Below are 24,499 nucleotides of genomic sequence, written 5' to 3'. Positions count from 1 at the left end.
CCTGCCATGGTTCAGTAACTGCAGCTCCTACTTCACTGTCAGTCTCTCCAAGTTCACTCCTGTCTTAATTCTTGGTGACTTTTTTTCTTTTTTGGTCTCGCAGCTTGCCAGATCTTAGTTCCCTGACCGGGGATTGAACCCGTGCCCCCTGCAGTGGAAGCACGAAGTTTTAACCACTGGACCGCCAGAGAGGTCCCTTGGTGACGTTTAATATACACATTGATGGTCGTTTCCATACCCAGGCTTCTCAGTACCTTGAATCCCCCTTGTCATCTCCTCTTCCACATCTCCACTTACCTCAGAGGTCATTCTCTAGACTTTGTCACTACCAATCACTGCATCCCCTCTGTCAATTCCAAGTACCTCACTCTCTGAGCGAGACCTCCTGTCTCTCCAGCTCACTTTTTAAAACACTGAGGTATAACTGACATATATTATATTAGTGACAGATGTACAACATAAAGATTTGATATTTGTATATATTGCAAAATGTTTGCCACAATAAATCTATTTAACATCCATCACCACACAGTTACAAGTTTTTTTCTTGTGATGAGAACTTTTAAGATCCATCCTTGGGACTTCCCTGGTGGCATAGTGGTTAAGAATCTGACTGCCAATGCATGGGACACGGGTTCGAGCCCTGGTCCGGGAAGATCCCACATGCCGCGGAACAACTAAGCCCGTGCACCACAACTACTGAGCCTGTGCTCTAGAGCCCACAAGCCACAATTACTGAGTCCACGTGCTGCAACTACTGAAGCCCAGGCAACTAGAGCCCATGCTCTGCAACAAGAGAAGCCACCGTGATGAGAAGCTCACGCACCGCAACGAAGAGTAGCCCCTGCTCACCGCAACTCGAGAAAGCCCGTGCACAAGGAAGGAAGACCCGACGCAGCCAAAAATAAATAAATTTATTTTTAAAAAAAAGATCTATTTTTTTTTAGCAACTTTCAAATGTAAAACACAGTATTGTTAACCATAGTCACAATGCTGTACATGACATCATGAGGACTTTTGTTTTATAACCAGAAGTTTGTACCTTTTGACCCCTTTCACCCATTTCACCCACACCGCACCCCTCACCTCTGGCAACCACCCATCTGCTCTCTGCATCTCTGAGCTTGTTTTTTTCCCTCAAGATTCCACATGTAAGTGAGATCATACTGTCTTTGTCTTCCTCTGACTTATTTCACTCAGCATAATACCCTCAAGTTCTATCCATGTTATCCCCAAATGGCAAGATTTCCTTTTGTTATGACTGAATAATATTCCATTTTATATATATATATATATATATATATATATATACATATCTCACATTTTCTTTATTCACTCACTAATGGACACTTAGGCTGTTTCTGTATCTTGGCTACTGTAAATACTGCTGCAATGTGCATGGAGGTTCCAGCTCACTTCTTCTAGAAGCACAACCCTAATCTTTTCACCACCCCTCTCTCCCCCATGCCCTCTCTCTCTCCTTCCCAAGTTAAATTCCATGGTCAAATAGCATAATTATTCCTTTGCATGTACCCTCAATTACCAAGGCCCTTTCTCACCTTATACTAGAAATTTAATCATACATTAAATATTCTTTTGTGTCTGGCTTCTTTGCTCAACATTGTGTTTATGAAATTTCTCTTTTTTGTTGAGTGTAGTTGCCGTTTACTTATTCTCATTTTTGTATAGCGCCCTATGATATGAATACCCCACAACTTATTTCTTCATTATGCTGTTGATGGACATTTGCTTCCAGCTTTTTTCTAGTGCTGCTGTGAACATCTTCATACCTCTCTTCTGTGCATGCATTTCTGCATTGGAGTGGAATTGCTGAGTCACAGGGAATGTACTTCTTCAGCTTTACTAGGTGATGCTAAACCGCTTCACGATGGTTGTACCAACGTATAATCCCAGCTGCAGTGTATGAAAGTTTCAGTGGCTGGCATCCTTTCTCACATTTGTATTGTCAGTCCTTTTAAAGTTAGCCATCCTGGTGAGATTGTAATTGTATAACACTGGGATTTTAAATTTGTATTTCTCTGATTAAGGAAGTAAAGCACTTCCGTGTATATTTCTTGGCCATTTGGATAACACTTTTGCACAGTGTCTTGCGCATTTCACTACTGGGTTGTCTGTAATTTCGTGTTGATTTCTACAAATTCTTTATAGGACTGTGAGTTAAATGTGTTGCACGTAACCTCTCCCATTCTGTTGCTTGCCTTTTATTCTCTTGCTTTTTTGATGAAAAGAAGTCTTAATTTTAGGGAAATCTCATTTATCAATCTTTTCCTCTATGGTTAAGAGTCTATGGTTTTGAGTCCTATTTAAGAAATCTTTTTCTACCCTGAGGTTATGAAGTTAATTTAGATTCTCTCCTAGATTTATCTTGTTGCCTTTCACATTTAAATCTACAAATATTCTGGAATTTTGGTGTGAGGTAGTATTCAAGTTTATTTGATTTTTTCCTTATTTGGAAATTGTCCAGAACTATTTAATGAAAAGACTATTCTTTCCCTATTACTCTGTGTGATGTATTACATCTCTGTCATGAATTGCAAGTCCATACATGTGAGGGTCTGTCTATTTAATAAAATTTATTGTTATAAGAATGTATTCATCTCATCCAAATTTTCAAATGTACTGCCATAAAATTGTTCATAATATCCTTCTACTGTCTTTTCAATGTCTGAAAGATCTGTAGTGATGTTTCCTTTTTCAATTTTGATATTGGTAATTTGTGCCTTTTTTCTTTTTAAAATCAGTCTTACTAGAGATTTATCAATTTTATAAGTATTTTCAAGGACCAATTTTTGGCTTTTCCATTCTTTTACTTTAACCTTTCTGTATCCTTATGTTGTAAACATATAACTGAGCATATGTGTATCTATGTGTGTGTCTATGTATCCATACCTAATAGCATAAGATCAAATTATATGAAGAAGAAAATATGCTCATATATTCAGTTCTAATATATACATGCAAATTAAATGCCTCAGTGGGGAAAAAAAAACGTTCAGTACTACACAATCCATGGTTGGTTGAAACTTGTGTTGTTCAAGGGTCAACTGTAAAATAATATAGGGAAAGCACTTAAAATAGGACACTGGCACATAACAAGTGCTAAATAAATGATAGCTGATCTTTTAAAAATTCTCTTATTTTGGTGTTTTTTTTTTTTTTTTTTTTGCTAATTGTGTTGTCTTGTAAATAGCAAGTCACTGAATGTTGTTTTAAACATGTGTTTTGGGGGCTTCCCTGGTGGCACAGTGGTTAAGAATCCGCCTGCCAATGCAGGGGACATGGGTTTGAGCCCTGGTCCGGGAAGATCCCACATGCTGCGGAGCAACTAAGCCCGTGAGCCACAACTACTGAGCCCACGTGCCACAACTACTGAAGCCTGTGCACCTAGAGCCCGTGCTCCACAACAAGAGAAGCCACAGCAATGAGAAGCCCGTGCACTGCAATGAAGAGTAGCCCCCGCTCACCGCAATTAGAGAAAGCCCGTGCACAGCAACGAAGATCCAACACAGCCAAAAATAAATAAATTAATTAATTAAAAAAAAATGTGTTTTGGGGGCTTCCCTGGTGGCGCAGTGGTTGAGAGTCTGCCTGCCGATGCAGGGGAGATGGGTTCGTGCCCCAGTCCGGGAAGATTCCACACGCCACTGAGCGGCTGGGCCCGTAAGCCATGGCCGCTGGGCCTGCGCGTCCGGAGCCTGTGCTCCACAACAGGAGAGGCCACAACAGTGACAGGCCCGCGTACCGCAAAAAAAACCAACAAAAACAAACAAACAAACCAAAAAAATGTGTTTTGGGAACTGCCTGGTGGTCCAGTGGTTAGGACTCAGTGTTTTCACTGCCCTGGTTCAATCCCTGTTCGGTGTTTTTATTGAAAATAAACGTTCAGAAAGTCCACAGACTGTAAATGAATGAATATTTATAAAGTGAACAAAACTGTGAAATCAGCCTTCAGATCAAAAACACCCAGAAACTCTCCTTTTGCCTCCTTCCAGGAACTGGCCTCACCAATGAAACACTTCTAACAGCACAGATAGTTTCACATCATTTTGAATTTTATTTGAACAGATTCATACAGTGTGCGGTGCACCTTCATGTCTGGGCCTTTTTGCTCAACATTATGTTTGTGAGATTCATCCATATGGTGGGTGTAGCTGTAGTTGTTCATTCTTATTGCTGAATAATATTCCACTGGGTGACATATCACAGCTTATCTTTGTATTTATTGTCGATGGGCTTTTGGGCATTGTCCTGTTTAGGACTATCTCAAACGGTGCTGCTGTGAACACTCTTATGCCTGTATTTCGGTGAACATCATATGCATTTTGGTTGGGAATATGCCTTGGGGTGGAATTGCTGGGTCACAGGATATGCATTTTTCAGTTTTATAAGATGCTGTTAAACAGTTCTACAAAGGGGTTGTTCCAATTTACACTCCCACAAACCTTGCCTTTTAATAAGAGTTTTTAATTGTAACTGTTATGACCAATGTCATGTTATTTTGTGGTTTTGTTTTTGGTACCCTTGCTGTTCTTTTATATTCAGTTTTCTTTTCAGTATAAACAGAACTTTGTTTTGCTTGCCTTTTGAAATAATTTGGAGGATAAAGAACCTGTTACTAATTGTACTAATGGTTACTATACAGCAGTTCACAATCATTGTCAAGTTGAATTATCAAAATTAAAATAAAAACAATTCTGTTGACTCACTTTTCATGAAAGGCAAAGACTGCAGTGCTTTTACTTTTGCTCCCTTCCCTGATTCCTGTCTTCAAGAAATTAATGTTGTGTCATAAATTCTATCATCCAAAATTTAGCCTATCAGAGAGGTGCTAATCTGTAGGCTTGATATTGTCCTATATTAAATTGATCCAATGGCATGATGCCATTGACCTTGAACACTGTTGTAAGCTATAAACTCCTGATTGTGATTATGAGGATCTTGTTCATTGCATTACCGTGTTTCCCAGCAAGACACTGTTCTCAGATCTCAGAATGAGAAATTGTGCTTTTCATGAGCATGTGGTTTATTTTTACCTTATGAACCCGGATATTTTCCTTTTTATAACACTGACTCGTAGGAAATTTACAATATATTTTAGTTCTCTATGTTTATATCTTTGAAAATAATATTAAACCCTTTTGGAAATGAGATAAAATATGAATCAGTGTGGCAGGGCAAACATGGCTTCCAGTCGACGGTGGTTATCTCCAAGGAGAGAAGTGAGATTGAGAAGAATAAAAAGTGAAAATAACTTTTACTGCTTACTCATTTGCATTATTTAAGTATGACTTTGTGTGTTACTGGTATAATTTAAAAAACAAAAATGTATACGTTGAAAAGAAAGAAAATAAAGGCAAATACATTTAGGATCTGGGACAGAACTTCCTAAGACATGTGACCCAGAAGCCATATAAAAACGATGGACAGATCTTACTCAAAAATTGAAAATCTTCTCTCCAGCAAAAACACTAGAAACAAAGTACAAAAATCAGTAAACTACTGAGAGACAACATTTATAACAAATGTTTTAGACAAAGATGAATAACACCCAAATATAATGAGCTCCTACTAATCAATAAGCAAAAGAGAAAAAGACAACAAAAATGAGCAAGGGATGGGACTTCCCTGGTGCTCCAGTGGGTAAGACTCCACACTCCCAGTGCAGGGGGCCCATGTTCAACCCCTGGTCAGGGAACTAGATCCCGCATACGTGCCGCAACTGAGAGCCCGTGTGCCGCAACTGAAGAGCCTGAATGCCGTGGCTGAGACCCAGCGCAGCCAAATTAAATAAATAAATATTTTTTTAAAAATGAGCAAGGTTTCTCTGCATCTATTGAGATGATCATATGGTTTTTCTCCTTCAATTTGTTAATATGGTTTATCACATTGATTGATTTGCGTGTATTGAAGAATCCTTGCATTCCTGGAATAAACTCCACTTGATCATGGTGTATGATCCTTTTAATGTGCTGTTGGATTCTGTTTGCTAGTATTTTGTTGAGGATTTTTGCATCTATGTTCATCAGTGATATTGGCCTGTAGTTTTCTTCCTTTGTGACATCCTTGTGTGGTTTTGGTATCAAGGTGATGGTGGCCTCGTAGAATGAATTTGGGAGTGTTCCTCCCTCTGCTATATTTTGGAAGAGTTTGAGAAGGATAGGTGTTAGCTCTTCTCTAAATTGTTTGATAGAATTCACCTGTGAAGCCATCTGGTCCTGGGCTTTTGTTTGTTGGAAGATTTTCAATCACAGTTTCAATTTCAGTGCTTGTGATTGGTCTGTTCATATTTTCTATTTCTTCCTGATTCAGTCTTGGCAGGTTGTGCATTTCTAAGAATTTGTCCATTTCTTCCAGGTTGTCCATTTTATTGGCATAGAGTTGCTTGTAGTAATCTCTCATGATCTTTTGTATTTCTGCAGTGTCAGTTGTTACTTCTCCTTTTTCATTTCTAATTCTATTGATTTGAGTCTTCTCCCTTTTTTTCTTGATGAGTCTGGCTAATGGTTTATCTATTTTGTTTATCTTTTCAAAGAACCAGCTTTTAGTTTTATTGATCTTTGCTATTGTTTCCTTCATTTCTTTTTCATTTATTTCTGATCTGATTTTTATGATTTCTATCCTTCTGCTAACTTTGGGGTTTTTTTGTTCTTCTTTCTCTAATTGCTTTAGGTGCAAGGTTAGGTTGTTTATTCGAGATGTTTCCTGTTTCTTAAGGTGGGCTTGTATTGTTATAAACTTCCCTCTTAGAACTGCTTTTGCTGCATCCCATAGGTTTTGGGTCGTCGTGTCTCCATTGTCATTTGTTTCTAGGTATTTTTTGATTTCCTCTTTGATTTCTTCAGTGATCACTTCATTATTAGTGTATTGTTTAGCCTCCATGTGTTTGTATTTTTTACAGATCTTTTCCTGTAATTGATATCTAGTCTTATGGCGTTGTGGTCAGAAAAGATACTTGATACAATTTCAATTTTCTTAAATTTACCAAGGCTTGATTTGTGACCCAAGATGTGATCTATCCTGGAGAATGTTCCATGAGCACTTGAGAAAAATGTGTATTCTGTTGTTTTTGGGTGGAATGTCCTATAAATATCAATTAAGTCCATCTTGTTTAATGTATCATTTAAAGCTTGTGTTTCCTTATTTATTTTCATTTGGGACGATCTGTCCATGGGTGAAAGTGGGGTGTTAAAGTTCCCTACTATGAATGTGTTACTGTCGATTTCCCCCCCTTTTTTTTTTTGGTGGTACGCAGGCCTCTCACTCTTGTGGCCTGTCCCGTGGTGGAGCACAGGTTCCAGACGTGCAGGTTCAGCGGCCACAGCTCACGGGTCCAGCCGCTCCGCGGCACGTGGGATCTTCCTGGACCGGGGCACGAACCCGTGTCCCCTGCATCGGCAGGCGGACTCTCAACCACTGTGCCACCAGGGAAGCCCGATTTCCCCTTTTATGGCTGTTAGTATTTGCCTTATGTATTGAGGTGCTCCATGTTTGGTGCATAAATATTTACAATTGTTATATCTTCTTCTTGGATCGATCCCTTGACCATTATGTAGTGTCTTTCTTTGTCTCTTCTAATAGTCTTTATTTTAAAGTCTATTTTGTCTGATATGAGAATTGCTACTCCAGCTCTCTTTTGGTTTCCATTTACATGAAATATCTTTTTCCATCCCCTTCCTTTCAGTCTGTATGTGTCTCTAGGTCTGAAGTGGGTCTCTTGTAGACAGCAAATATATGGGTCTTGTTTTTGTATCCATTCAGCCAATCTGTGTCTTTTGGTGGGAGCATTTAGTCCATTTACATTGAAGGTAATCATCGATATGTATGTTCCTATTCCCATTTTCTTAATTGTTTTGGGTTCGTTATTGTAGGTCTTTTCCTTCTCTTGTGTTTCTTGCCTAGAGAAGTGCCTTTAGCAGTTGTAGAGCTGGTTTGGTGGTGCTGAACTCTCTCAGCTTTTGCTTCTCTGTAAAGGTTTTAATTTCTCCATCAAATCTGAATGAGATCCTTGCTGGGTAGAGTAATCTCGGTTGCAGGTTTTTCTCCTTCATCACTTTAAATATGTCCTGCCAGTCCGTTCTGGCTTGCAGAGTTTCTGCTGAAAGATCAGCTGTTAACCTTATGGGGATTCCCTTGTGTGTTATTTGTTGTTTTTCCCTTGCTGCTTTTAATATTTGTTCTTTGTATTTAATTTTTGACAGTTTGATTAATATATGTCTTGGCGTATTTCTCCTTGGATTTATCCTGTATGGACTCTCTGTGCTTCCTGGACTTGATTAACTATTTCCTTTTCCATATTAGGGAAGTTTTCAACTATAATCTCTTCAAATATTTTCTCAGTCCCTTTCTTTTTCTCTTCTCCTTCTGGAACCCCTATAATTTGAATGTTGGTGCGTTTAATGTTGTCCCAGAGGTCTCTGAGACTGTCTTCAGTTCTTTCCATTCTTTTTCCTTTATTCTGCTGTGCAGTAGTTATTTCCACTATTTTATCTTCCAGGTCACTTATCCGTTCTTCTGCCTCAATTATTCTGCTATTGATCCCATCTAGAGTATTTTTCACTTCATTTATTGTGTTGTTCATCATTGTTTTTTCCATCTTTAGTTCTTCTAGGTCCTTGTTAAATGTTTCTTGCATTTTGTCTATTCTATTTCCAAGATTTTGGATCATCTTTACTATCATTACTCTGAATTCTTTTTCAGGTAGACTGCCTATTTCCTCTTCATTTGTTAGGTCTGGTGGGTTTTTATCTTGCTCATCTGCTGTGTGTTTTTCTGTCTTCTCATTTTGCTTATTTTACTGTGTTTGGGGTCTCCTTTTTGCAGGCTGCAGGTTCGTAGTTCCCGTTGTTTTTGGTGTCTGTCCCCAGTGGCTAAGGTTGGTTCAGTGGGTTGTGTAGGCTTCCTGGTGGAGGGAACTAGTGCCTGTGTTCTGGTGGATGAGGCTGGATCTTGTCTTTCTGGTGGGCAGGTCCATGTCTGGTGGTGTGTTTTGGGGTGTCTGTGGACTTATTCTGATTTAGGGCAGCCTCTCTGCTAATGGGTGGGGTTGTGTTTCTGTCTTGCTAGTTGTTTGGCATAGGACGTCCAGCACTGTAGCTTGCTGGTCATTTAGTGAAGCTGGGTGCTGGTGTTGAGATGGAGATCTCTGGGAGATTTTCACCGTTTGATACTATGTGGAGCTGGGAGGTCTCTTGTGGACCAGTGTCCTAAAGTTGGCTCTCCCACCTCAGAGGCACAGCACTAACTCCTGGCTGCAGCACCAAGAGCCTTTCATCCACACAGCTCAGAAGAAAAGGGAGAAGAAGTAGAAAGAAAGAATTAGTAGAAGTAGAAAGAGAGAAAGAAAGAAAGAAAGGAGGGAGGGAGGGAGGGAGGGAGGAAGGAAGGAAGGAAGGAGGGAAGGAAGGAAAAAAAGAAAGAAGATAAAGTAAAATAAAATAAAGATAAAATATAATAAAGTTATTAAAATAAAAAAAATTAAGAGAAAAAAAAAAAACGGACGGATAGAACCCTGGGGCAAATGGTGGAAGCAAAGCTATACAGACAAAATCTCACACAGAAGCATACACATACACACTCACAAAAAAAGGAAAAGGGGAAAAAATCATAAATCTTGCTCTCAAAGTCCACCTCCTCAATTTGAGATGATTCGTTGTCTAAAGGAGGGAAGGAAGGAAAGAAAGAACGAAGATAAAGTAAAATAAAATTAAGTTATTAAAATAAAAAGTAATTATTAAGAAAAAATTTAAAAAAAACAAAAACGGACGGATAGAACCCTCAGACAAATGGTGGAAGCAAAGCTATACAGACAAAATCTCACACAGAAGCACACACATACACACTCACAAAAGAGGAAAAGGGGAAAAAATCATAAATCTTCCTCTCAGAGTCCACCTCCTCAATTTGGGATGATTCATTGTCTATTCAGGTATTCCACAGATGCAGGTACATCAAGTTGATTGTGGAGATTTAATCCGCTGCTCCTGAGGCTGCTGGGAGAGATTTCCCTTTCTCTTCTTTGTTCTCACAGCTCCCAGGGGCTCAGTTTTGGATTTGGCCCCGCCTCTGCGTGTAGGTCTCTGGAGGGCGTCTGTTCTTCGCTCAAACAGGACGGGGTAAAAGGAGCCGCTGATATGAGGGCTCTGGCTCACTCAGGCCTGGGGGGAGGGAGGGGCACGGAGTGCGGGGCGGGCCTGCGGGCGGCAGAGGCCGGCGTGACGTTGCACCAGCCTGAGGTGCGACGTGTGTTCTCCCGGGGGAGTTCTCCCTGGATCACGGGACCCTGACAGTGGCGGGCTGCACAGGCTCCCCGGAAGGGGGGTGTGGATAGTGACCTGTGCTCGCACACAGGCTTCTTGGTGGCGGCAGCAGCAGCCTTAGCGTCTCATGCCCGTCTCTGGGGTTCGCGCTTTTAGCCGCGGCTCGCGCCCGTCTCTGGAGCTCCTTTAAGCAGCGTTCTTTTTTTTTTTAACATCTTTATTGGGGTATAATTGCTTTACAATGGTGTGTTAGTTTCTGCTTTATAACAAAGTGAATCAGTTATACATATACATATGTTCCCATATCTCTTCCCTCTTGCATCTCCCTCCCTCCCACCCTCCCTATCCCACCCCTCCAGGCGGTCACAAAGCACCAAGCCGATATCCCTGTGCCATGCGGCTGCTTCCCACTAGCTATCTACCTTACGTTTGTTAGTGTATGTATGTCCATGCCTCTCTCTCGCCCAAGCAGCGCTCTTAATCCTCTCTCCTCGCGCACCAGGAAACAAAGAGGTAAGAAAAAGTCTCTTGCCTCTTCGGCAGCTCCAGACTTTTCCCCGGACTCCCTCCCGGCTAACCGTGGCGCACTAACCCCCTGCAGGCTGTGTTCACGCCGCCAACCCCAGTCCTCTCCCGGCTCCGACTGAAGCCCGAGCCTCAGCTCCCAGCCCCGCCTGTCCCGGCGGGTGAGCAGACAAGCCTCTCGGGCTGGTGAGTGCCGGTCGGCACCGATCCTCTGTGCGGGAATCTCCCCGCTTTGCCCTCCGCACTCCTGTGGCTCCGCTCTCCTCCGCGGCTTCAAAGCTCCCCGCTCCGCCACCCGCAGTCTCCGCCCGCGAAGGGGCTTCCTAGTGTCTGGAAACTTTTCCTCCTTCACAGCTCCCTCCCACTGGTGCAGGCCCCGTCCCTATTCTTTTGTCTCTGTTTATTCTTTTTTCTTTTTCCCTACCCAGGTACGTGGGGGGTTTCTTGCCTTTTGGGAGGTCTGAGGTCTTCTGCCAGCGTCCAGTAGGTGTTCTGAAGGAGTTGTTCCACGTGTAGATGTATTTCTGGTGTATCTGTGGGGAGGAAGGTGATCTCCGCGTCTTGCTCTTCCGCCATCTTCCCGGAAGTCCAATCAGGATTGTTGTCTTAAAGGGCACTGGCCCTTCAAGATTAGCTTGGGGCTAGTTTGCCTGAGGGAATTATAGTGCCCCAGGGTGTGTGTGTGTGTGTGTGTGTGTGTGTGTGTGTGTGTGTGTGTGTGTGTGCGCGTGTGTGTGTGTAAGAACTTGGTTGCCTGAATCTTTGTTTGGGGTCGGGGAGTGGTGCACAGCAGACTTTGAATTGGGTTCCGTTTTACTCGTTACCCCATCCCTTCTGTGAGCACCCCTACAGACCTAGCGAGTGGAGCCCAACCCAGGGTCTTTGAAGACGAGCAAAAACTCTCCCAAAACAGTAAGCCTTCATCTCCTCACAAAGACTGCATCCACACTTCTATTACCATTTAGTGGTAAGTAGTACAAAATGGGTTTTAGGATCTTGTTACAACCTGTTCCATTTTGGATCTGCTTCCACATCCCCAGCTGTGATGACATAGGAGCACAAGTCCTTGGCGGGGAGGGTGTGAGGGAGCTGCAGCCTCTTCTACGAAAGGAAACAGGTGTCTGCTTCTGCGCTTCGGCACGATCTAAACCTCTCATGGTCTGTGTGGTTGCATTGCTTTTTCTCCACTTCTCGTTGCAAATGCTCCCCTAGCTAGTGTGTAGGGTGGTTCTAAGAGGTGAATGGAGGAAGTTTACGAAAGACGTCGGGAAGCATCATCTATCTCTTCTTGCCCCTCTGCACCCTCCAAACACCTATTAATAAGACACACGTCACCGCACAAGTAACTGGGCCTCACTTTAGCAGGAATTAGTTTGTTCCCCTTCAGATTTGGTAATTTTTTTCTAGCTCTTTTTTTCTCTGTTCTTCCTTCCCTTTCTGTTTCTTTTTTAAAAAATAATCTTTTTTTTTCTATATCCTAGAAAATAACCAATATAACCTATGTGATTGCACCACAGGTATCGAAATTCTGACTTCAAAAGGAATTGTTGAATCAAGTTCTGCACACGAATGAAGGAGTTAGTGTGCAAGCTTCTGCTTAGAGCACACGCCAAAATCAGGCTACAAAATGCATTTCTCAGAAAACCAAACAAAGGAAACAGGAAGAAACAGGCAAAGTCCATCCCCCCTTACCAACCCCAATTCTCAGTTTTCATAAAAACTTTGAAAAAGGACAGGATTCTGGAGACTTGGCTCTCTACTTATTTGATCCTATTTTTCATGGTTCCCTTTTCCCTCTTTAGCTTTTCTTTCATGGCCGGTGCTCATTTATTACATGAACAACGTTGTTACCAACGTTACAGTGGCATCACCAAATATGCCTTTTCTGGAACAAGTTGTTTCAAGAGTCTAAAAAGTGACGTGTTGGACAATACCTGACAAGGCAACTTGTAAAACCCAGGCCTGTGATTCTGGACCCAGGTGACCTTACAGGAAACGGTGGTGGTGGAGACCCATATGGCTGGCAGTGGCTGGCACAAGAGGCTAGAGCCTGGCTGAGTTACCCGTGCTTTAAGAAATGGGACCGGGGCTTCCCTGGTGGCGCAGTGGTTGAGAGTCCGCCTGCTGATGCAGGGGACACAGGTTCGTGCCCCGGTCCGGGAGGATCCCACATGCCGCGGAGCAACCAAGCCCCTGCGCCACAACTACTGAGCCTGCGCTCTAGAGCCCGCTAGCCACAACTACTGAGCCCACGCGCCACAACTACTGAAGCCCACGCACCTAGAGCCCGTGCTCCACAACAAGAGAAGCCACCGCAGTGAGGGGCCTGCACACCGCAACAAAGGGTAGCCCCCGCTCGCCGCAACTAGAGAAAGCCCGTGCACAGCAATGAAGACCCAGCACAGCCACACACACAAAAAAAGATAAGATAAAAATTTATTAAAAAAAAAGACATAACTTTATCTTCACAAAACTCCCTGGAAGTAAAAACAGTGAACATCAGATCTAATGATCCTCTTGTAAGGACAGGCTTGGGTGGAGGAGGGGTGGGTGGAGGAACAGGTCAAACACACCTGTGTCCAAAGCCTGGCTTTGCCACTTATGTCACTTCATACTCAGAGATTCAGTTTCTGTAAAACAGGGCTAAGAATGGTCCCTACCTATTCATATGCTTCTTAGGAAGAGTAAAAATGAGTGGAGGAGCACTTAAAATAATAATCACAACTTAGTAAGCCTTTAACAAATGCCAGCAGTTTTTACTGAATTTTATGCAATCAAAGAATTCACCATTAAAAAAATCCTTATTTTATGTACACTAAGAAAAAATGCTGCTGGTTATTGCATGCCATTGATTGAAAGACCCATTCTTATTTGAGAGGCTGAAGTATGGGGGTGGGAGAGTACATTTAGAATCAGTAAAGTACAGTATTATTGTGTCTTAAGGAAAAAAAGATTGTGGAGGGTAAAGAATGGGATGCGGGAGGGTATTTTGGGGACTGAGGTGGGAGAGGCTGGTCCTTTGCTCTGCCAGGATGTAAAAATGCACATATCCCTTCCCCATTTCTTTCATTTCATTTGCAAGATGCTAGACATTGGGACCCTGCTGCATGCAGGGAAAGATAAAGATGCCGTGGAAGGAATGGAAACTATCGAGAGCAGACATTTGCAGAGCGCAAGGGGAGGCAAAGCAGGGTAGGAACCCATTAAAACTAAGCATCTCTGAAATGAGAATCACTAAATATAAAATACCCTACAAAACTGGTAACTTCAGTTCTTTTAGGCAATGAGAAATATCAGAAAGAAACTTTTAAAGCCACACTTTCAGATCAGTGAGTGAAGTTCTGGACCTGTGTTCAGCTTAGTCCCTCCCATTGGCCATTCTGTTACATCAAATCATAGTAATACGTAGGGCTTCTATTTGGAATTTTGAAGCCCAGTGTGTGAAATGGAAGAGGACTCTTTTGGTTGGAAGTGTAGCTCCTGCATAAAGAGACAGCTGAAATAATCAATGCAAAAAAATAAATAAATAAAATCACAGGCCGAAAGTGTTTCCTTTTGTAGAGAATTTGAGACATTAGTTAAAAAAAAAAAAAAAAGGGTACAAACGTCAAGGGCAGCTGGGTTAATGAGTACAGCAAGTACAGCTGCTCTTCCCAGTGGAGACTAGAGCGCTGACGTGGATGGAACGTGATCGGGAAATGAGGATGGTGATTGCAGCAGCCCCTAACGGGTACTTACTCCATGTCAATGCATAATGGGGATGATTGGCACTGCCGGCTGAACAAGAGATGCTGGGCTGTAATTAGAATGTTGGCGCTCATCAAAATACAGTAAAACAAGGAGAGCTGTGATTACTTAAACCTGAAGCTACATTCTGCAAGATGGCTTTGCTTTTCAAATTCTTTATTGTTTTAGTGTTCATTGAAAAAAAACAAAACAAAAACCCACAGGCCATGCAAAATTAGGATGCTGTATCATAGAAGAATAAATGAGATGAGCCTGCTTTCTGTATAATGGCCAATATTTAGAGATGTGCTCCATAAATGTCAATGACAATCAGTGCAGAATATTTCTCTCTCTTCAGAAAGAGATTTCTTTTTGCTAAATGGCTATTTCCCCATCCCCCTCTCATTCCTCTGTACCACTGTTTCTGCACTGAGACAGAGTTGACCCACTATGCCATGATATCAACAGAGAAATAACTTCTGGGTTTGAACTGGGCTTTCTATTCACTGAGAATGACTGATGTTGTGTAGTTATGCAAGTTCTTTTTTTTTTTTTTTTGCGGTACGCGGGCCTCTCACTGTTGTGGCCTCTCCCATTGCAGAGCACAGGCTCCGGACGCGCAGGCTCAGCGGCCATGGCTCACGGGCCCAGCCGCTCCGCAGCATGTGGGATCTTCCCGGACCAGGGCACGAACCCATGTCCCCTGCATCGGCAGGTGGACTCTCAACCACTGCACCACCAGGGAAGCCCTGCAAGTTCTTTTTGAAGATAAAGTTGAACCAAGCCTCGAGGATTTTCTTTTGAACTTTTCCAAGCTCCCTATGTGTATTAGGATTTAGGTAAATCACCAGTCTTCTAATGTATTCCTGGTAGTCTTCTAGATCTTAATCCTACAGAATTGAATTCACTTTTTAAAAGCCTCATTTAATCTTTCATTTTTCATTTATTAGCGTAAATACAGTATAGACATTTCTCCCTTCTGCCCTGAGTTACAAATAACCTGTGTCTTACTCTTTTGTTTGTTGTGAAGGAAATCAGCAAGAAATAGAAAAGGACCACTCTAACTGGTCAGATCACTAATAACCTAAATTAGTTTGGTAAAGTTGTACTTTTGAAACATTAATCTTCTCATAAGGAGTTTTATTATAGTTCCTCATATTCGAGGGAGGAAAAAGCTATTAGTCCAGAAGTCAATCAACCAATATACAACAGAGTAACAACCTCAGTCTTAAGATTTGGGTCTGTTTCATATATTATCCACACTTAGGTGTATATTCCCACCCCCTGCCCCGCCTGCCCACTGCCATACCCAGGCCTTCCAGTCCACTTGTAATTTCTAGGACATTTTACGAGATCTGTTCAAATTTCTTGATAAACTATCTTGTAATACACACTTTTTCTGTCCCAGGTAAATATGCTCATTTACCTGATGGTGTTTGATTCTTTCCATTAGAAGGTAAGGCAACTCTAAGCAGCTAGTAGTTCTCTAGAAGTTGTACAAGCCATCTGAATGAAAGTATGGTTTCATAAACCATAGGTATCTAATAAAAATAAAAATTCTTTAGGGACTTCCCTGGTGGTCCAGTGGGTAAGACTCCACGTTCCCAATGCAGGGGGCCTGGGTTCGATCCCTGGTCAGGGAACTAGATCCCGTATGCATGCCACCACTAAGAGTTCGCATGCCACAATGAAACGTGCCACGATGAAGATCCCGCATGCCACAACTAAGACCCAGAGCAGCCAAAATAAATTACTTAATTAAAAAAAAAAAGATGCAAATGTTTGCTGTGCAAAGGGCCGGAATACCTTTAAAGAAAAAAATCATTCTTTAGAAACTATACACACTATTTGCTTTTATGATTATTGTGTCACACAAGTGTAAATGATTCAGTACAGACTTGGAAGTTTGCTTTATGAAATTTCATGCTGGGTAAGCATGCCTGCAGTCTTCCAGTGATTAAATGGCCGTGATGGTGGCTTGAATAGCTCTTGCAGCATCTTTGGCCCCCCTGCTCAGTGACCATGGAGCACTGTCCTTGTACTGTGGCCATGAGTGCTCATCAACCTTGTGCAATGGGGTCTTACAGGGAAAAGTAGTAACAACTAAAACTGCTTAATACTTACTGTGAACCATTCAGTCCCTGTGCTGTTTGTCATAAACTTATGGGCTAACAACTAACATTTAATAAGCATCAGGTGTGGAGCTATGCACAATCCGTTCTTAGAACTACCTTGTGGGGTAAGTGCTGACATTATCTCAGGAAACTGAGGTACAGACATTAATTAGATCACACAGAGCTTATTGGTGGAGGAGTCAAGATTTGAACTCTGGTCTGCTAGTCTTACTACTATGTACCTATTAATATCTGCAGAAATCAACAAGGTATCACTTGAAGTTTGGATCTTCAAAATAAGAAGAGATTTCTTTCTTTGGCTGACATAAAGTCAAAGTTAGGTTACTAGTAGTTATGTGACAGAACCTAAGCCTCTTAAATTTCTTTTCTGATTTGCTTGTTTTCAGAACACAAAATGTTTGATTTTTACCTTTAAGCAAATACAGTAATAATTTTTTCACTAAAAATAGTTAAGCTAGACAAAGTGGCTTAGCCTTTCTTTGAATGGTATTGGATAAAACTGGTTGACGTGTGACACACAGATACCTAGTGCAGCTTTTTGTAAAGCAAGTCATGCTTAAACTAGTTGTCTTTGTAAATACTGAGCTCTGTGCTGTCTTCACAGGATAGAGCTGAGCCATAGCGGATGCTGCCTTCCATAGATGGCTAACGGCTTTACACAGTGCTCAGTAACCAGATGGACCTATTATTGGAGTAGAGTTGATTTACAATGTCGTGTTAGTTTCTGGTGTACAGCAGAGTGATTCAGTTATACATATATATATATATATATATATATATTTTAATTTTAATCAAAAAAATTTTTTGGCCATGCCACCCGGCATGTGGGATCTTAGTTCCCAGACTACAGGATCGAACCCACACCCCATTCAGTGGAAGCGCAGACTCTTAACCACTGGACCGCCAGGGAAATCCCTATATTCTTTTTCATATACTTTCCATTATGGTTTATTGCAGGATATTGAATATAGTTCCCTATGCTATACAGTAGACTTGCCTTTTGCCTTTCCTTTCATCCTAGTGTGTTGGTCTGTATACCCAGGGCTTCTAAAACACACACTCAGTCCAACCCCCTTGACTCTCTTCAGGCCCTAGGTTACTAGTCTTTAATTCTTCCAACACTTGCTAATGTCTACTCTGCAACTCCCAAACCTGTGAAGTTTTAAAGCAGATGATGCTTCTTAACTGAATTACCTATCACACCTAGGGTGATCTTTGGGAGAAAAACATCTGTCTGAGCATTACCTTGAATTTCCTCCAGGGTTACTTTTAAGGCCACTCTTTAAAAAATGCAAACAGGTGGTCAGTATCAATCCATTCTTATAGGTGTCCACGTGTAGACAGGCAGCAGAACCAGTTTTCTTTGAAGACATTTGGCAACACCTTGGAGATATAGGGTGTCAACGGCTATTGCCGTCTGTGCAACAAAACATTTCTCTCCCATTTCCTCATCTATACAAGCTTTGTTCCAGGATTAGTTCTGAATTTAAGGACTGTGTACGATTAATTTTAGAAGAATGTAGTTAATACATTTGTTCCAGAATAGTCCACCTGGACTACTCACAGCCATATCCCCCCTTTTATGGAGGGAAGGACAACCCCAGAAGGGCAAAGCAACTAGTTCAAGGTCACTCAGTAAGACAGCTGTCCTGGCTCATGGTCCTACCGTGATGCTTCCCATCAGTCTTCAAAGTTTGACCAGAGGCCGGGTGACAGCAGCAGCCTCTGCAGGATCTGGGGGGCCCGTACAGACTTTCCTCGGAGGAGGGGATCTAGGGCTTACTATTTACAATTACACTTGTGTATATATGTGCTTTGTAAAGTTTTAACTACATACCAAGGGCTTCCCCCCACCCCCCAAACCCAGCATATGTTGTAGAACACATAGCATATGCTGTATGTAATTTCATAGAAAGAAGTTCCTCAAATGAGTGTGGAGACACTGCATGCTGTGTCCCCGCTGTTGTCATTCTAGGTGTCCTGCCGTAAAAAAGACACCTTTAAGTTTGTTTAACTCAATAGTCCCTGAATTTGGTTATAAACCACTTTTTCTAACAGTTGCCCTCATTAATAATATATGAAAATAATCGTCTTTTTTGGTAGAACACACTTTTTAGGAAAGAAAGGCTGTTCTAAATGTTTATCAGAAGTACACTCTTTCAACGTGTACATTTTAATGAGATTAGACACTAAAAAGAGCATAAAATTTGCTAACAACAAAGAAAACATCCAAGATACGGCTTGTGAAAGTAAAAATTTTTATTCTGATTGATTTCTCAATGTATAGTTCAATATAATGCCAGTTTTTAATGGCAGAGATTTGGTTCCACTGAAACTCCATGATGCTACAGAGAGCTACTACTTTTTCCAGGAAGTAGGTAAACAGCTGGAAACAGAAAGCATGACTTTCTAGCAGCATGGCAACTGATTAAACTGCAGACCTATCAGGTCTGCAACTTTTATACTAAAAATGGCGCAAACATTAGCTGGTGACAAAAGTGAGAAGTGGGGAGCGAAATGTGAACATTGCAAGGAGTGATATATGCCCTGTAAAGACGACAAAAACCCAAATAGAGCTATAAAGATTTTAAAGGATAATTATAGAAAAGGGAACCAAATATTTTACTCAAATGTTTTTTAGAGCCTTTCTATAGAGATACAAATATATATATATATATTTATCCAAAAATATGTTTTATACAGATAAATGTTTCTCAGATAAGGATGGGACCAAAGCTACAGTTATAACATAAAGCATTGTCTTTTGTAAGACTATTTATCCACCTGAATTTTCAATTTGAGGCTAGTGCATTAAATGTTTTCCAAATATTGACATCTTTTTATATATATAAATCAAGTAGGCATGATTTTTTAAAAGAGTTTTCAGGTTAAACAGTATTTTTCTAAGCTGCTGTGCGTACCAAACTTATGACAAGCCCCATTAAGAATTATTATTAATAAACATATCAAAAAGGGCTATGTTAAAATTTTCTTTATAGTAAATATTTAATTTTCTGATTTCCAGTTTACAAGTGTTGAAAATGCACAAGAAAGATTTTACTTCACAAGTACTTTTATGTTAATATATTTTGATTCAATATATATGGCAATAAATCTTCATACGCCATAACCAAAAGTATGTTTTTTTCTCCCTTAAAAAAATGGGGATGTAAATAACATTAACAACCACTAAAAAATAAAGCACACAAGTATTTTGGTGAATTTACAAAACTTTTTCCCCAAGTGTAAAGGCTACAAAAATTCCTAAAAATTAGAGAACACTGAAAACATATTAAAGTTTGACATCCAACTTTATATTATTTCCATTTTGCCCTGAAAGATAACTTAAAAAATATGGCCTTGCTGGAACAGGCCATCTTGCTAATATAAAAAATTGGTGAGAGCAAGAAATTGTATCACTGATATGTAGAATTTTTGTAAATAGTTCTCTCTTCAAATCATTAGAAAAATGCTGAAAGATAAAAAACAAAATAAAATAAAATATGGTGGTGGTCCCTAAACTATTTTGAAGGCAGGTAGCTTAGTCTAAGCTGAAGTATTTTTTTCACTCATAGTAATCATCCTCCCCTCAAATGCCCTTTAAAAAATGCATGAAACAATAGTAGCAAGAATCAAAGAGCACAAACTGTATTTTCAAGAACAGAAAAAAATCTCTAGTGCTGAAAGATATAGTAAAAAGCAGATTTCTTTGGGGACATTAATCAATTAGATTATAATTCATTATGAAGATTTCTCTTTTCTATTACGGGGAGAGTCTGCTCCATTTGAAGTTACTGTTCCATTTACACCATTTTCTGAAAAGAGAAAAAAAATCAGGATTACTTTCTAAGTAAGTGCAAATAATATTATCTTTTACACATAAAGGTACCCTCAGAAAAGGAAATTTAAAACCTAATATATACTCTTATGCCCTTAGGTGAAACTTACTTACTAGTGCTTAATCTTTACTAGTATTTAACCAACCATAAAACCTGATAACATGTTAAACACAATGAACTGAAAGCAGCAAATTAAAAGTAATTACATATGTCAACGACATCTCAATTAAAAAAATAGTTAAAAAAGGAAAGTAACTACTATTGAAGGTAGGAAAAAAAGAAGACAGAAACTCTAAAAACAATTAGAAGAGCTATAAAATAGTCTGCAGAGCAATACTTTTGGTAGAAAAAAAGGAACATTTTCACACTGGACAGCAGACAAGGGAAGTTCTTGGGGATATGTTTCTTTCCAACATATTAAAAAATTGGTGTTTTGGATGATAACTCTTATGTTTAAGAGTGTTATAATCGCCTTCTTCAAGCCATGATGGAATAACTGATGCCAGACCAACCCTCCCTCCAAAAATATCCACAAAAGGCGAACACGAAAATGGCTATTTGAAGGCACTGGGAAAAAACCAAGTCAGCTAAGTGTATTTCTCCCCCAAGGTATTTGCCAACTACTAAACGTGCACGCACCAAGCAAGACTCAGAAAAATCCAGCAGAAAGTAACTCCTAACAAAGAATAAAGCTACAGAGAGAATTGGGAAGTCTCACAATGACAGGGAGACAAAAATATGAATTTGGGGCCCACCAGAGAAGACAGCCCTTAGAAATAGTTGATGTCCTAGGAATGAGGACAAACTGGAAATAGATCAGCTTCAGTGACACAGAATGATCCAGAGCTTCTACTAATTCATCCAGAGCCTCTGCATGCTTTTACACAAAACATTCAGTGTTCAACCTGACCTTAGGGGCACTGGCTTCTGCCTGGCTTTGCTGGAGCCCAGTCGGCCTCCCTGTGGCCTCAGTAACCGCCTTATGTGCCAACAACACAGGCTTACATCGTGTGAAAGCCCCAAGTGGCCTTCTATATTGTTAGCACAGTATTTAGTGTATAAAGGCAGAATTCTTACAATAATTTTTTTTTTTAAGTATGAGGATACATGCAGTGCTGGCTTTTTAAATTTTAAAAAATTGGTATAATGTTGCTTATTTAAAAATAATGTTTGGATGCACTGGCAAATTATTTTTGTTTGCAGAGTGTTTTGTTTACAAATTGTCAGTCTTGTTTGTTTTACTTTTAATGTGAGACTTTTAGTGTGACTTTTTAAATGTCTCGGAAATTAAAGTTTTACAAAAAGTGATTTCATAAAAAAAATATATATATCAGGTGTACCAGAAAACAAGACAAAATGACTGAAAACTAAGAGAAAAAAAAATATCAGAAATAGATCCTCAGGTGATCCAGATCTGGAGTTGTCACACAGGGATATTAAAAGAACAATGATTAATAAAAATAAATGAAAAGATAGATAATTTCATCCAGGGACTCAAAAATCTTTAATCCCAGGACAGGATAATACAGTAACTAAAAATATAAATTTAATAAAAGTTTAATAGCAGATTAGGCCCAACAGAAGAGATGAGTGAACAAAAAAAAAATGCTCAGATTGAAACGCAGAAAAAAAAGGATGAAAAATGCAGAAAGCACGAAAAGATATAAAAGGACAGGGTAAAAGGGTTTAACACGTGTACTGGAATCCCCAAAGGACAGAAGAAAGAGAATGGGGCAGAAGCAATATCTGAAGAAATAATGGTGAAGAATTTTCCAAAAACGGCAAAAGAAACCAAGCCAAGATTCAGGAAGCTCTACACAACACCGAGCAGGATAAACGCAAAGAAAACCAAACCCAGGCACATCACAGTATAACTGTCAAAAAAACAAAGATAATTTTGTCAGACTGGATGTAAAAATTAAAATCCAATTACATGCTGCTTACAAGAGACACAACTTATATTTAAGGACAAAGAAAGGTTTAAAGTAGAAAAACACAGGAAAAGGTAGAGCATGCTAACACTTTACCACAAGATAGTCGGTGAACTGGAGTAAATTCAGACAAGCTAGAGATGAAGATGGACATGTGACAATAAAAAAGGACAAATCCCACAGGGATTTATATAACAACCCTGAATTTTGATATACCTATAACTTATCTTCACAATATTTAAAGCAAAAACTTACAAGCTACAAGAAGAAATGGGTCAATACCTTTTGCAGTAACTGACTGAACAAGCAGAACTCCTTCCACCAAGTCAGTAAAGATACAAACCTGGACATCACAAATGGACCTGACACCTACCTACAGAACAGAATACCCAACAAACACACAATACACATCCTTCTGAAGTCCAGATGGAACATTCATCAATATTGAACACAGGATGAGACATAATGAAAGTATCAACAAATTTCAAAGAACTGAAATCATTCGGAGTATGTTCTTTAACCACAGTGGAATTAAGCTAGAAATCAGTAAGAAAAAACCCCCCAAAACCTAGAAAATGCCCAAATACAGTATTTGTAAACTACACAATTTACTTATAAATAATCCATGGGTCAAAGAAGAAACCACAACTGAAATTATAAAATATTTGAAACTGAATGATAATGAAAGAGATATATCAAAACCTGTGAAATAAGGGTAAAGCATTGCTGAAAGGGAAGTTTGACCTTAACTGCAAGTAATTCATGAGAAGCGATGAAAAATCAATGATTTATTTCCACAAGGTAAACCACAAATAACAAAACAGCAAATTAAACCCAAAGAAAGGGAAATAAGAACAGAAATCAATGACACATCTGAGACAATCAGCAAAAGAAGACAAATGTTGGTTCTTGGCTGATGGAAGAAGAAAAGAGAAAGGCATAAACTACTTACACAGGAAATGAAAGATGGGAATCACTGCTGTTCTACAGGCATTAATAAGTGGATATTATGAATCATGTTACATCAATACATTTTGCAAATTTAAATGAAATGGATAAATCCTTGAAAAACACAATTTACCAAAAGAGAAACAATAAGAAATAGAAAATCTGAATAATCCTATTATCTATTAAAGAATGTGAACATGTAGTTAAAAAGAAAAATCTTCCCATAAAGAAGAGTCTAGGTTGGACAGCTTCAGTGGTGAATCCTTCCAAACATTTAAATATTACAAGAAGGACAAAACTGCCCAATACTTTTTATAAAGCCAGCATAACTCGTATCAAAATCTGACAAGGATATTACCCCAGAAAAGGGCTAACTATAGCCCAATCTTTCACATAAACACAGATGCAAAAAATCCTATTTTTACAAAATATTGAAAAAACCCATCCAGCAAAAGTGATATATTGTCATCATCAACTTGGGTTTATGCCAGGAATGCAAGACTGGATTTACATTTGAAAATCAATACATTACCAAAAAATACGTATCAATATTCTTTATGAATACAGGTGTAAAGATCCTCAACCAAATACTAGCAAGCCAAATCAAGCAGCATCTAAGAGGATTATATACGTGACCAAGTGAGATTTATCCCAGGACTGCACTGTGGGCTTAACATTAAAAAATCAGTTAATGTAATCCATCATATCCACAGAGTAAAGGACACAAACCATTTGATGATCTCAATCGTTGCACAAAAAGCACGTGACAAAATCTAACATCCTTTCATGATAAAAATTACAAACAAAGTAGGAATAGGAGGAAACTTTCTCAACCTGAAACAGTCCATTTAGGAAAAACTCACAGGTAACATCGTACTTAATGGTGAAAGGCTAGATGTTTTCCTGCTAAGATCAGGAATAATATGAGGATATCCGTTCTAATTCTATTCAAAATTGTTCTGGAGGTTCTAGTCAGAATAATTTGGCAAGAAAATGAAACAAAAGGCATCCAGACTGGAGAGGAAAAAGTAAAACTATCTCTAGTTGTAAATGACATGATCCTGTATACTGAAAATGCAAAGGAATCCACAAAAGTACTAGAGTTAAATAGTAAAGTA

The 24,499-nt window shown here is 39.8% G+C and overlaps 1 protein-coding gene across 1 annotated transcript in view; it reads right to left on the bottom strand.

Moving 5' to 3' along the window:
- Positions 1-18,904: 18,904 nt before the first annotated feature.
- TRAM1 (translocation associated membrane protein 1) overlaps positions 18,905-24,499 on the bottom strand; it is a 29,041-nt gene continuing 23,446 nt past the window's right edge. Inside the window, exon 11 of the mRNA XM_082674862.1 lies at positions 18,905-20,478. Coding sequence (XP_082530988.1) covers positions 20,405-20,478 — 74 coding nt within the window. The 3' untranslated portion in view covers positions 18,905-20,404. The remainder of the gene's footprint in view (positions 20,479-24,499) is intronic.

This window comes from Grampus griseus (assembly GCF_964374135.1).
Source record: "Grampus griseus genome assembly, chromosome: 17".
Classification (NCBI taxonomy): Eukaryota; Metazoa; Chordata; class Mammalia; order Artiodactyla; family Delphinidae; genus Grampus; species Grampus griseus.
The sequence above is the reverse complement of the archived record's forward strand: the minus strand, read 5'-3'. Positions and strand labels throughout refer to the sequence as shown.